The sequence below is a fragment of the Barbus barbus genome (genome assembly GCF_936440315.1).
Source record: "Barbus barbus genome assembly, chromosome: 30".
Taxonomy (NCBI): domain Eukaryota; kingdom Metazoa; phylum Chordata; class Actinopteri; order Cypriniformes; family Cyprinidae; genus Barbus; species Barbus barbus.
In genome coordinates, this window is record NC_136758.1 from 26,389,973 (window position 1) to 26,403,408 (window position 13,436).

Consider the following 13,436-nt stretch of genomic DNA (forward strand, 5'->3'; position numbering starts at 1 on the left):
TAAGCTAAAATATCTGCTAATGCAGTAAGAAAAATAAACTTGTTTTCCATTTGAATTAAGTTTATTTTTCTTACCCCACTGGCAGATTAAGCTCAAACTCACTTCATTGTGATATATTTTTGGAAAACAAGATTTATATCTTAAGTCATTTGGCTTCTTAAGTTCATGTGTTTTGATTTTAGAATGTTTAGATATTTGCGCTGGAGAACAAGACAAAATACTGAGTAAGAAAATCCTATTTTGCAGTGTGAAATACTTAAATTCACTCAATATTTGTATAGCCAATATATAATCCATGGCTTTGATCATATGCATGCTTGTTTCACATTTGTTAGATCCGGATAAGGATGGACAATCCAAGCAGAAGTCCAGTGTCTCTGATCTTCATGACAGTGCCGGACCATCTGTTTCTGCTCCATCAAGACCATTAGAAACCTTTAGAAACCAGCACACAATCAGCAGAGTGAACACAAAACAAAACCAGAAATGGCTCAAGCAGAAACTGGATTATCGTTCCAATCCCAACCTGGCATGTGAGTGTTTATATTTACACCTCATTTTTTGTTTGTTTATGGTTTAAGCTCTTTTTAATTCAATCTCCATCAGATAACCAGGAAGTGCCTGCTGATTCAGTTCCTCCTGAAAAGATGACATTATCCTTCTCCATTGAAAATCTCATGGATTCTGTAAGTCCAGACCAGTGTTTTTTGTTTATTAAGATAATCACCTTTATGAACATTCCCATGTTTTTTTTTTATTATTATTGACCTCATTATTTCACTTGTCACCCCAGGGGACACAAAGAAACGCTCTTTCAAACGCTGAGACTTTTCACAGAGAATATATGACCTTGCCAACATCCAAACCGCACAGCAATAAAACACCAAGAACCACCGAACATCCTCCGCATATTGCTCCACTCTCCAGGGATCAGCAAAAGATCAACTTTATGGTATTCGTGTGTTGCATTTCCTATCTTTATTCTGTCTGTTTTATTGCCGTGTTTGATATTTTTGCTTCCATAAGCTTTGCATGAGTTTGTTTGAAAGCAGAATCACCTGTCAAAGAGGGGAAGCCGGGGTTAGTTGTCACACATTTTACTCCACCGAATATTTCTCGAGACAAACATTTAAGTCTCGACAGAAAAAAAGTTTTGAACACGTCCATTGTTATTCTTTGCCCTTAAAATGTGGAAATGGTAATAAAAAGATTTATACAAAAACATCATACAGTTTTGTTTGCCTACAATAATACGTATTATTATCACGGTGTGATTTGTTAAAAATCAGAGGGGGGATATTTGAACAAGAATGTAAGCATTCAAATTTTAATGTCTATATTTAGAATATAAACAGTGTAATTCATATAAAATTAACAGTAAAATAAAGAAAATAATAGTTTAAAGTGAATTAACTATATGAAATGCATTTTTAACAGCTTATTGACTATGAATGTATTCATAATATTTACAGGCCATCTTAACAAATTTGTATTTTTTTTTAGTCTAGGATAAGATCAAGATCACATTTTATATAAAAAAATATACAATATATATTAAATGGCTTTATATATTTTCTTTTAATGTATGCCTGTGTGTGTGTGTGTGTAGATATGTACAAATTCTAATGTATCTCATAGAAACAGGCACTTTCTCAAGACGATCTCTGGAGTGAAGAGAAAGGAGGTCCTCTAGTGGACAGACAGAGGTATTTAAAGAAGCAGCCAGATCTGAGCAAATGGAACAGCATTGCAACCATAAGCCCAATGGATCCCAGTTTATCCAGCCTGGGACACAGAAACGGACTCTGGAAGATCCCGACAACCACCCAGTCTGTGCCTCTATCACAGCCGAAACGAATGGACGTCCCATATACACCACAAGCCAACAGTCTCTCATTCAGTACGTTCCGCCAGCCTGTGGAGACCCACATTACGTCTCCAGCACACCATCAGTATCAAAAACAGAGCAATGCATCACCGTCTCACAGACCACAGCAGGTTCTCAAGAAAAAAACAGTCATCTTCCAATCATCTACGCAGACATTGCAGAAGAGCTCAGCCTCATGTCTAAGTGTGAACCCTCAGCAGAAAGGGCCCGATAAGCTCAAAAAGCTCTCTGCTGGAGATTCATGGAAGCGGGATGCTCAGGATGAGCAACAGTCTGCAGACCTGCTGCAACAGGAAGTGCAACAGCTGCAGGCCAAAGTGCAGCGCAGCACAGAGGAGAGTGAACGTCTGCGCAGACTCTCTCTAGAGCTGCAGTTTCAGAAGAGACTGGAGGAGTTCCAGCAGAATGGTGATGAAGATGAGGATGATGATTATGAGAGCGATTCGAGGGCAGAACGGAAGTGGTTTCAGACAGGAAGTGATGTAGTGGTGAGTTGTTAAGTGTGCACTGAAGCATCACAATGATCACTTGTATGCATGAGCTTTTAGAAATCATTTTGTCTTTCTAGCGGAAATGTGAAAACACTGAAATGCCTGCTGACCAGCAAAAGGAAAGCCCCTTTACTAAAGAACTCAGTTTGAAAGGTACTCAATGATTTTTCATAATCAATCACTGATTAATATTATCTCAGACTTGATAAATGTGTCTAACGTTGATTTATGGAACTGCAGATGGAGTCAAATGTGAATCTACAGGACATAACAAAATGTCATCTGAGAAGTTGTGTTCTGGGTGGGTCTCAACTATGAATGCATAATTCTTTACACCAATTCATTTTTTTTAACTCTCAGAATAGGGAAGAGTGGGGTTTGTTATCAAATTTTTACTTCAGCCTATACTAAGTTTTTTTTAAATGGCATTTTAATGGCTTTTCAGCTCAATTTGACTACATAAGCAATTATGAAGCACAAAAATGGTTAATGGATTAGCCAATAAATAATGGCCAATAAATGCTGTAATGAATTCTATATTATAATATTTTCATAATTTGTTTTAATGAGATACAACTATTTGAAAATCTGGAAGAAAATCACCTTTAAAGTTGTCCAAATGAAGTTCTTAGCAATGCATATTACTAATCAAAAATTAAATTTTGATATATTTACAGTAGGAAATTTACAAAATATCTTCATGGAACATGATATTTACCTAATGTCCTAATGATTTTTGGTATAAAAGAAAAATCAATAATTTTGACCTATACAGTGTATTTTTGGCTACTGCTACAAATATACCCCAGCGCCTTAAGACTGCTTTTGTGGTCCAGGGTCACACACACAAGATGCTGAATGGCTGCTTCGATATTATTGTTGTAGAACCTAGTTCAATTCTGTCTTATATTTATTATATTACTCATTGTTGCCTTAACTTATGTTGGTGCTTTGTATATATATTCTTACAGTGAAGTAGATCACAAAAGCTTCAAAACACAACGATCCCCAGAGAATCTGACCTTTAAGGAGCGTCAGCAGCTGTTTTCTTTGGCAATGATCACTTCAAGTAAAGTCAAAGTGTCCTGATGAAAAGGCAAGCCTCAGAGACTGTCAATCATTCGGACAATAGTGTCTTGAAGGATAAACAAGGTGGAATATTTCATGATTTGTTTCTAGACCCTCCTAAGCTGCATGCAAGTTGTAAAATTGAATACACAAGGTAATTTCATATAAACTGAGTCACTTTTTCATTTCTGTGACTAAAGATGACCCGCTTTATCTGAATCTACTAGTATGTTTCACATCGTGTCATAAAAAATATACTCTAGGAATGTATTCATATTAGAAACTGGGATGTTGTAGTGACTTTACCAGATATTTAGGTGATAGCAACCTATGCAGCCTTCAAGTCTTCAAAAATAAAAACATACATTGGAAATAAACAATTCTTTATTGCTTTGTATAACATTATTCATAAACATCAGCATCATGAAAATAAATGTTTCTTATTTTACACCTTGTTTTGTTGATAAAACGACACCGGAAGTTCCTGCTCTCTGGTTTCAATAGACCCTCGGCGTATGTTTCTTATCTCATTAATGGCATCAATTCCAGTGATCCTCCTGCTCTTCACCAGGTAACAGGCGAGCATCGTCCCCGTCCGCCCAAAACCATGCAAACAGTGCACCGCAACAGCCTGTCAAAGACAAACAGTGAACCTGGTCAGTGTACAAAAAAAGTGATGCGAACGGTTGGTTCGTGCTTTATTACAGGTATTTGCTTTCGGTTCGAGGTTCAGTCGCTTGAAGATACTCACTGCATATAGTATTTTTGTGTTCACACAAATTAATTATTATATTTTGCCGTATTCTCTTTTGAGTATTCAAACAATCCACCAAAAAACATCTTAAAAATGCTGCTGTAATGTTGGTTTTGCATAATCAAAATTGTGTATATATTATCTGATGAATATGGTAACATTAAGAGCTCTTGTTATGAATTATGAGTATATTAGCAACCATAACTATAAATAAAGACTTTAGAAGACATGAAACTGTGGTCAAAAGTCGATCATAAATGCAAGACAAGGTTGTTGTCGGCTGTTATGTCCCTACCAATGTCAAAATCAAACCTACGCCCTTGAGTATTAGCCTGGCCTTCGTTAATGAATAATTCTTCTTTAATTACCGTAATTAATCAGATATGATGTTAGTATGTGCAGACAAATGATAAAAGCATGCAATTTCCTGGGACAACTCTAAAAAGTAGTGTAACTTACCAAAGTTACCCTAAGGACTTGGATTTTGTGATGTACTCGCTCATTATTTAAATTTGGTTCCTTTTTGAACACAAACACATTATTTATATGCGGTTCATGGATTTTTTCCCCCCTGAAACTTATTAGTTGGACATTTGTCTAACATTTTTAAATAAAAAACAAAAAAAACCTTCACAAGCAATGTTTTCATAACAGGACAGTTATCAAAACATTCTTAGAACATATGTTTGATATTTGTTAGCTGCGATTATGTAGCTTTAATAAATACTTAGAATAATAAAAACATAGATATGCATAATTAACTGGACGGTTTTACCTGTCCTCTCGCATTGGCCTCCTCTACTATGGACAGGAATCTGTTGATCTGATCAAAGGTAGGCGCGTAGAAGTCGTGGATCCTGATGTGATGAAGGGTCAGGTCTGGACAGGTGTCATGGTAAGGAGGTTTGTGCTCGCTCAGGGTCACCAGGTGTTTGATGCCGTTGTTCAGCAGGTACTGATAATGGGCCGTCATTCGGGACATTGCCAGGCCTGCAACCTTACCAGGATCTACCCAGGAGAAGTTCGGAGGTTGTGCCGAAGCCATAGTTTTTCTGATTCGTGAGTAACATTAAAACATTGTTTACCAGTAAACAACAGGATTTCTGCAACATTAGGAAAAACTATCTAATATTTACTAAAGTTTATGAATATAATATAATAATAAAAAATCAAACCAAGCCTATAACCAATTAAAAATACAGTAAATAGGCAAGGCCAGGCAAGTTTATTTATATAGCATATTTCATACACAATGGTAATTCAAAGTGCTTTACATAAAAGGAAGTAAAATCATCATAAATAATATACATACCAATAAAACAAGGAATACATTTTTTTTTAATTATTTAAAAATTGATTTACAATGAATAAACAGTTAAAAACAGGAAATGATTATATATAAAATATAATGCATAAATAACTGTTACTTGAAATAAATGTCAACTAAAATAAAATATGAAGCTATGTATGAAATATTATATATTTTTATATTGTAAACTTGAAATGCTAAAACTAATAAAAACTACAAAATTAGTAAAACTTGAACTAAAATAAAAAATACAATTGTCACGGTATATTAATCTACTGCCTCCTTCATGTCTCGTGTATCATTATCTGTGTCTGTGTATTGTGGGCGTGTCCCTCGCTCGTGATCAGCGCGCCAGCTGATCTCAATTCCCACACCAGCTGCTGCCAATTCACTCAGCTATAAAGCCTCACTAAATCTTCTCTCCCTTGTCAGATCGTTGAATGTTCCTGGATGTGTTGGATGTGCCTCAGTCAGTGTCTCTTCGTGTACCTTTGTCTTCCTGTTCGTGTTCGAGTGTGTCAGAAGTCTTCGTCCCACCCGGATCATCACCTGCACTGGATTCATCCCCGACACTCTTCACCTGCACTGGATTCATCCCCGACACTCTTCACCTGCACTGGATTCATCACCGACACTCTCCACCTGCACGCTGTTCATCTGGTCCCTGCGCCACGACATCATCCGAGAGACTGTTGTCTGTATTGTGCTGTGTATCTGACTATTAAATATAACTTCACCTGCATCTTTGCTTCCGCCTCAGTTTCGTGACAGAACGATCTGACCAGAGAATGGAAGCAGCAGGCGGATCATCCTCATCTCTGGAGGACTTCCTCAGAGCCAGCGTCTCTCGGATGGATGCCCAGGAGAAGAGCATGAACGAGTCCGGGCTGGCGATTCATGCTCTCATGGCGCAGGTGTCCGAGCTCACCCAGAAAATGGAACATCTGCAAATCTCTGCTGCGCCACCCACATCGCCAGCTCCCCTCATACCACCAGAGAGCGTCTCCCAGCCAGAGCCCCGCCTACCAGCTCCGGAAAGGTATAGTGGTGAGCCGAACTATTGCAGAGCATTTCTTACGCGTTGTTCTATGCATTTTGCTCTGCAGCCTAGGACCTTCGCCAACGAACAGAGCAGGGTGGCGTTCGTGCTCACCCTTCTGACTGGGAGAGCAGCACTATGGGGAACGGCAGTGTGGGAGAACCAGGATCCATGCTGTACCTCGTTTCAGACACTCTCCGCCGAGATGAAAAGAGTCTTTGACCGCGCGGCCGCGGGAAAGGAGGCGGCCCGGATCCTCGCGGATCTGAGACAAGGGGAGAGATCGGTAGCGGATTACTCCATCGAGTTCCGGACCTTGGCGGCAGAGTGTCAGTGGAACGAGGAGGCGCAGTGGGATATGTTCCTGCATGGGCTGGCTGACCGCGTCCAGAGGGAGATCTATATGCTGGATTTACCCACCACCCTGAATGGGCTGATCGAACTGGCTCTTCGGGAGGACTCCCGACTCTCGCGAGTTGAACGGCGGAGGGTTCCTACTCGATTTCCGGAGGAAACGCCGACACTCAGAGCCAGTGACAGGGACGCGGTCAGCCCCGTCTACGATCCCATTTCGCATACAACTGCCCAGTAAAAGGCCAAGCCCGGCAGTGAATCTGAGGCTACTGTCGTGTGGGATTTCCGCTGAAAAGACCTCATTTACATCTACACTCCTCCCGGTAAGACTAAGGTGGACAGCACACACTCACGACGGTCAAGCACTATTGGACTCTGGGGCAGAAGGTAATTTTATGGACCACAAGTTTGCCCTCCGGATTCAGGTTCCCCTCCTACCCCTCACTCATACCATCTCAGTCCACGCCCTCAATGGCCAAACCTTGCCTACCATTTCCTTCACCACTGGACCCATCACACTCATTGTATCTGGCAATCACACTGAAATCATTTCATTTTACATTCTGGACTCCCCCCTGGCACCCATTGATTTAGGACACCCCTGGCTTACCAAGCACAACCCCAGGATAGATTGGCAGCAGAAATCTGTATCGGAATGGAGCACTAAATGTCATGAGTCTTGTCTTGTGTCTGCTTGTCCGTCTGTTTCTGTTTCCACTTTGCAGGAGGAGGCAGGGGATTTGTCTAACGTGCCCACGGAGTATCTAGACCTGAAGGAGGTGTTCAGTAAGTCTCGTGCTGCTTCTCTCCCTCCACATCGTCCCTATGACTGTGCCATAGAGTTATTGCCAGGTACGTCTCCGCCTAAGGGCAAATTATATTCACTTTCTGTTCCAGAGAGAGAGGTTATGGAGAAATATATTTCTGATTCTCTAGCAGCGGGGTTCATCCGGCCCTCCTCTTCTCCCGCGGGGGCGGGGTTCTTTTTTGTGGGGAAGAAGGACGGATCACTGCGACCTTGCATTGACTACCGAGGGTTGAACAACATCACGGTAAAGAATACCTATCCTTTGCCGCTGATGTCTTCAGCTATCGAGAGGTTGCAGGGAGCGTCGATCTTCACTAAATTGGACTTACGTAACGCTTATCATTTGGTCCGCATCAGGAGGGGGGACGAATGGAAGACTGCTTTTAACACCCCCAGGGGGCACTTTGAATACTTGGTCATGCCCTTCGGGCTGTCCAACTCCCCGGCAGTCTTCCAGGCACTCGTCAACGACGTGCTGCGAGATATGGTCGATCAATTCATATATGTTTACCTGGATGACATATTGATTTTTTTCTTCTTCTCTCCAGGAGCACGTGCAGCACGTTCGACGAGTGCTTCAGAGGCTGTTAGAGAATGGGCTTTTTGTCAAGGCGGAGAAATGCGCTTTTCATGCACAGTCGGTTCCTTTCCTAGGGTACATCGTGTCGTCTGAGGGAGTGCGCATGGACCCTGACAAGGTTAAGGCTGTAGTGGATTGGCCAAGCCCAGACTCCCGCAAGGCCCTGCAGAGGTTTCTGGGGTTCGCCAATTTTTACCGGCGGTTTATTCGCAATTTCAGCCAACTAGCCTCTCCTCTGACCGCCTTGACCTCCCCCAGAACTACGTTCAGGTGGTCAAACGCAGCTGAGGCTGCGTTTGCCAAACTGAAGGACCGCTTTGTTTCAGCCCCCATCTTAATTACCCCTGATCCATCACGTCAGTTCGTGGTGGAGGTCGATGCGTCAGAGGTGGGGGTAGGTGCAGTGCTATCCCAGCGCTCTCCGGCAGACGACAGAATGCATCCATGCGCGTTTTTGTCCCACCGTTTGTCCCCTGCCGAGAGTAATTATGACATTGGTAACAGAGAGTTGTTGGCAGTCAAGATAGCATTGGAAGAATGGCGCCACTGGTTGGAAGGGTCGGGGGTACCTTTCATCGTATGGACCGATCACAAGAATTTAGAATACATTAAAACTGCCAAAAGATTGAACTCTAGGCAGGCTCGGTGGGCACTTTTTTTCGGACGTTTTGACTTCACTCTCTCGTACCGCCCGGGCTCCAAGAACATCAAGCCCGATTCTTTATCACGCATTTTTGACCGTTCCGATCGCCCGTCTACTCCCGAGTGTATTTTTCCGGAGACCCTTATCATCTCCGCACTCACATGGGAGGTCGAATCGAAGGTCAAGACGGCCTTGCAAGGGGTAACGCCTCCGGTCGGTTGCCCACCGAACCGGTTATTTGTGCCAGAGGGATTACGGTCCGACGTTATTCAGTGGGGTCATTGTTCCAGTGTGGCTTGTCATCCAGGAGTCAGTCGCACTACATCTTTAGTCAAGCAACGATTTTGGTGGCCACTTATGGCTCGCGATGTTCACAGTTTTGTTTTGGCTTGCTCAGTTTGTGCCACTGGTAAGACTTCCAATAGACCCCCAGATGGGCTCCTTCAACCGCTGCCGGTCCCTTCGAGACCCTGGTCCCATATCGCTCTAGATTTTGTCACCGCCCTCCCACCCTCTCAGGGTAACACGGTAGTTTTGACCGTGGTGGACCGGTTCTCGAAGGCGGCTCACTTTATTCCCTTGCCCAAATTACCCTCAGCCAAGGAGACAGCGGTAACAGTCGTTGACCACGTCTTTCGGTTACATGGCCTCCCGACGGACGTGGTTTCCGACAGAGGTCCCCAATTTGTGTCCAAATTTTGGCGAGAGTTTTGTAAATTGCTGGGTGCTACTGTTAGTCTGTCCTCAGGGTTTCATCCCCAGAGCAATGGTCAAACCGAGAGAGCCAACCAGGATTTGGAGAGAACGTTGCGATGTCTGGTCTCCAAGAATCCTTCCTCATGGAGCCAACAACTGTCAATGGTGGAGTACGCCCACAATTCGTTGCCAGTGTCATCTACGGGCCTATCTCCGTTTGAAGGTAGTATAGGTTACCAGCCACCAATTTTTACTAGTCTGGAATCCGAGGTCGCGGTCCCCTCCGCTCACGCCTTTGTCCAGAGGTGTCATCGCACTTGGACTAGAGCCCGCGAGACTCTACTCCAAGTGGGAGCGCGCACCAAGGCCAAGGCCGATCGCCACCGGTCTAGACCTCCCGTATACGTCGTCGGTTCCAAAGTGTGGCTTTCTACCAAGAACATTCCTCTCCGCTCCGTTTCTAATAAACTTGCTCCCAAATTCATTGGCCCGTTTGCTGTCACTAAAATCATTAGTCCGGTGGCAGTTCGCCTCAATCTTCCTCCAGTGTACAGGAGAATTCATCCCGTCTTCCATGTGTCCAAAATTAAACCCGTTTTTTATTCCCGCATTAATCCGCCAGCCCCGGTTCCCCCACCGCCGCGACTCGTAGAAGGGGAACCTGCTTATTCGGTCGATCGTATTCTGGACTCTAGGCGGAGGGGACGCGGATTCCAGTACTTGGTGGACTGGGAAGGTTACGGTCCGGAGGAGAGAAGTTGGGTGCCTGCTAGAGACATTCTGGATCACTCCCTTATCGATGATTACAATCGACAGGTAAGGGAGTCTGGGGACGCCAGGAGGCGTTCCTAGGAGGGAGGGTACTGTCACGGTATATTAATCTACTGCCTCCTTCATGTCTCGTGTATCATTATCTGTGTCTGTGTATTGTGGGCGTGTCCCTCGCTCGTGATCAGCGCGCCAGCTGATCTCAATTCCCACACCAGCTGCTGCCAATTCACTCAGCTATAAAGCCTCACTAAATCTTCTCTCCCTTGTCAGATCGTTGAATGTTCCTGGATGTGTTGGATGTGCCTCAGTCAGTGTCTCTTCGTGTACCTTTGTCTTCCTGTTCGAGTGTGTCAAGTCTTCGTCCCACCCGGATCATCACCTGCACTGGATTCATCCCCGACACTCTTCACCTGCACTGGATTCATCCCCGACACTCTTCACCTGCACTGGATTCATCACCGACACTCTCCACCTGCACGCTGTTCATCTGGTCCCTGCGCCACGACATCATCCGAGAGACTGTTGTCTGTATTGTGCTGTGTATCTGACTATTAAATATAACTTCACCTGCATCTTTGCTTCCGCCTCAGTTTCGTGACAACAATACAAAAATAAATTATGAATAGAAATAAAAGTATATAAATTATACTAAAATAACACTGGGTTTCAAAAACATAACATTATGTTTGTGGTCTACATTGTAGATGTAGATGTAGGGTGCGCTCTCTGCCTTCTTCATTTAGAAATGCGTCACTAAAATGAACTGTAACTCAGCAAATACTCAACACAGAGACATGGGAGTTATATCTATAGAAAGCTTGAAGTGTCTACTTTTAGAAGTAAGTCATATTGAATAACAAATATTCTGTGAAATATCAACGTGAGACGCGCGTGTAAACGCCCAACATAAACAAAGCGTGAGGAGATCCTTCATCACAAGCTACCACCGTTCCTTTCTGGAAGAAGACACGCTGAGTAAAGACAGGATTTCCCTCAAAAGAAGAACAAGATTTCATCCAGTAGAGGAGATCAATCTGATGAGTAAATAATGTTTCTTCTTTGCATTAGTTAACGTGTTATTGTGACATAAACTTGAACACATTTAGGCTACTAGTTGGGTTTTTCCCAAACTACAACATGATGAATGCTACGCATCCAAGAATGTTTAGACCATGTTTATTATTAATACTCTGTTCACAAATAGATTTTAATAGCGTGCTAAACAATAATTAGTTTCTCAGTTATAAAATATCCTTTTTTATTGTACAAAGTACATCCTTTCATAGTACAAAGCATGAGCGAGTCTATGGCTACAGAATCATATCATAGGCTACTATAAAATCATACATTAAAATCATACAAGGGAAGTCGTGGCCTAATGGTTAGAGAGCTGGACTTGTAATCCAAAGGTTGCGGGTTCGAGTCTCGGGCCGGCAGGGATTGTAGGTGGGGGGAGTGAATGTCCAGCGCTCTCTCCACCCTCAATACCACGACTGAGGTGCCCTTGAGCAAGACACCGAACCCCCAACTGCTCCCCGGGCGCCGCAGCATAAATGGCTGCCCACTGCTCTGGGTGTGTGTTCATGGTGTGTGTGTGTTCACTGCTGTGAATATAAAGATATTTAAATGCTCTGTTTTATATAGAGCTTTCATGCTCTTATGTTCAAGTATGTTTAGAACATGTTTATTGTTTATTGTTAATAGCCTACTCTGTTCAATTTTCTTTTTACGACAGTACAAAGCATGCTGAGTCTATGGCTACAAAACCTATATATATATATATATATATATATATATATATATATATATATATATATACAGATGCTCCTGATATTAACATGCTCACAAAGGTTTTTTGTTTTTTTGGTTGTTAGTATTTTCTTGAATCAGATACCTGCACCACAGATGAACCCTGCTGACTTTCAGTCTCTTCAAACTGTTTTCCTCTGAGAGCACTTTACCAACATCAGATGTTCAACTACACTGATATTCTATGGTAAAACAAGCGCCTTGACTACTGATTATGTTTTTTTTTTCTTGAATCCATGGAAAGAAGCATAAACACTTAAATAACACACGTAAATATCAGGTATAGATAACATCTGTTGCAGGAATGACTCAAAGTCTGTTCACATCTCTGTGGTTAGATCAGTGTGCACAATAATGTGTCTTTGACCTTCATTATGTATGTTTCGATTATACTGTGTTATAAAATACAAATAATAAAAAAAATAAAAAAACATTTTTTTTTCAGTCTCCTCATATACTTTCACAGTCACAGTCACACTGATGGGCCATTAGGGGCCATTAGGGGAGGGCCCTTTGTCTCTCAGGTGAAAATCACTTAATATTCAAGGCCATTGCCATTCCCTTGCATATAGGCATTCAATCACAAAACATGTCTTTAAAAATTTAAATCAATATATTGTTTTCTTTGAGCGAGTAAACAAGATGATTTTCACATAATTTTGAATAAAAAACTCTAGGCTACAAGATCCAGTTCTCAAAAGTCTTGTAAACAATTGTTCTGTATGAGTTTTATGGCCTTATTTCAGTGACTTCAAAATGGTAGTTTTTCACTAACCACGCATAAACGTTGCTTTCTCAAACACAATCATGTACATAAATGCTGCTAACATATTATTGTAGCCCAGTTTGTGCTGTTTACAGTGTTATTAGACTTTATTTATATTTTTATAAGCAACTGAAAAAAGCACAAATGTCAGGGCATGTCGAAACTTCTCCAGGCCCCCAAAACACCCTCAGACCCCAGGGGCTTTTAAACTACCAAATGGCATAGAATAGTGCACAAGTACACAAATTGGGATGCACCTAATATTGTAAAAACATTTGCTCAGAAACATTATTCATCATTCATGAATGTTTTTACCTAAGACCTTTTTTTAATGTTACTACTTGTTTTAGAACATTCAAAAGTAACATTTCCATAATGTTTACTTGTAGCCATTTACTTTCCTTAGTATGGAAAATACTATGGAATTTAATGGCTACCAGCAACTGTTTGGTTACCAACA

The 13,436-nt window shown here is 42.0% G+C and overlaps 1 protein-coding gene across 1 annotated transcript; it reads right to left on the reverse strand.

The window, feature by feature from the left end:
- Positions 1 to 3,892: 3,892 nt before the first annotated feature.
- LOC306850553 (dual specificity protein phosphatase 23-like) lies at positions 3,893 to 5,246 on the reverse strand (the record flags this gene model as incomplete). Its single annotated transcript, XM_079386233.1, has 2 exons — positions 3,893 to 4,078; positions 4,977 to 5,246. 2 exons carry the CDS (start codon positions 5,244 to 5,246, stop codon positions 3,893 to 3,895), a joined length of 456 nt encoding a protein of 151 aa, XP_079242359.1.
- Between the last annotated feature and the right edge of the window lie 8,190 nt (positions 5,247 to 13,436).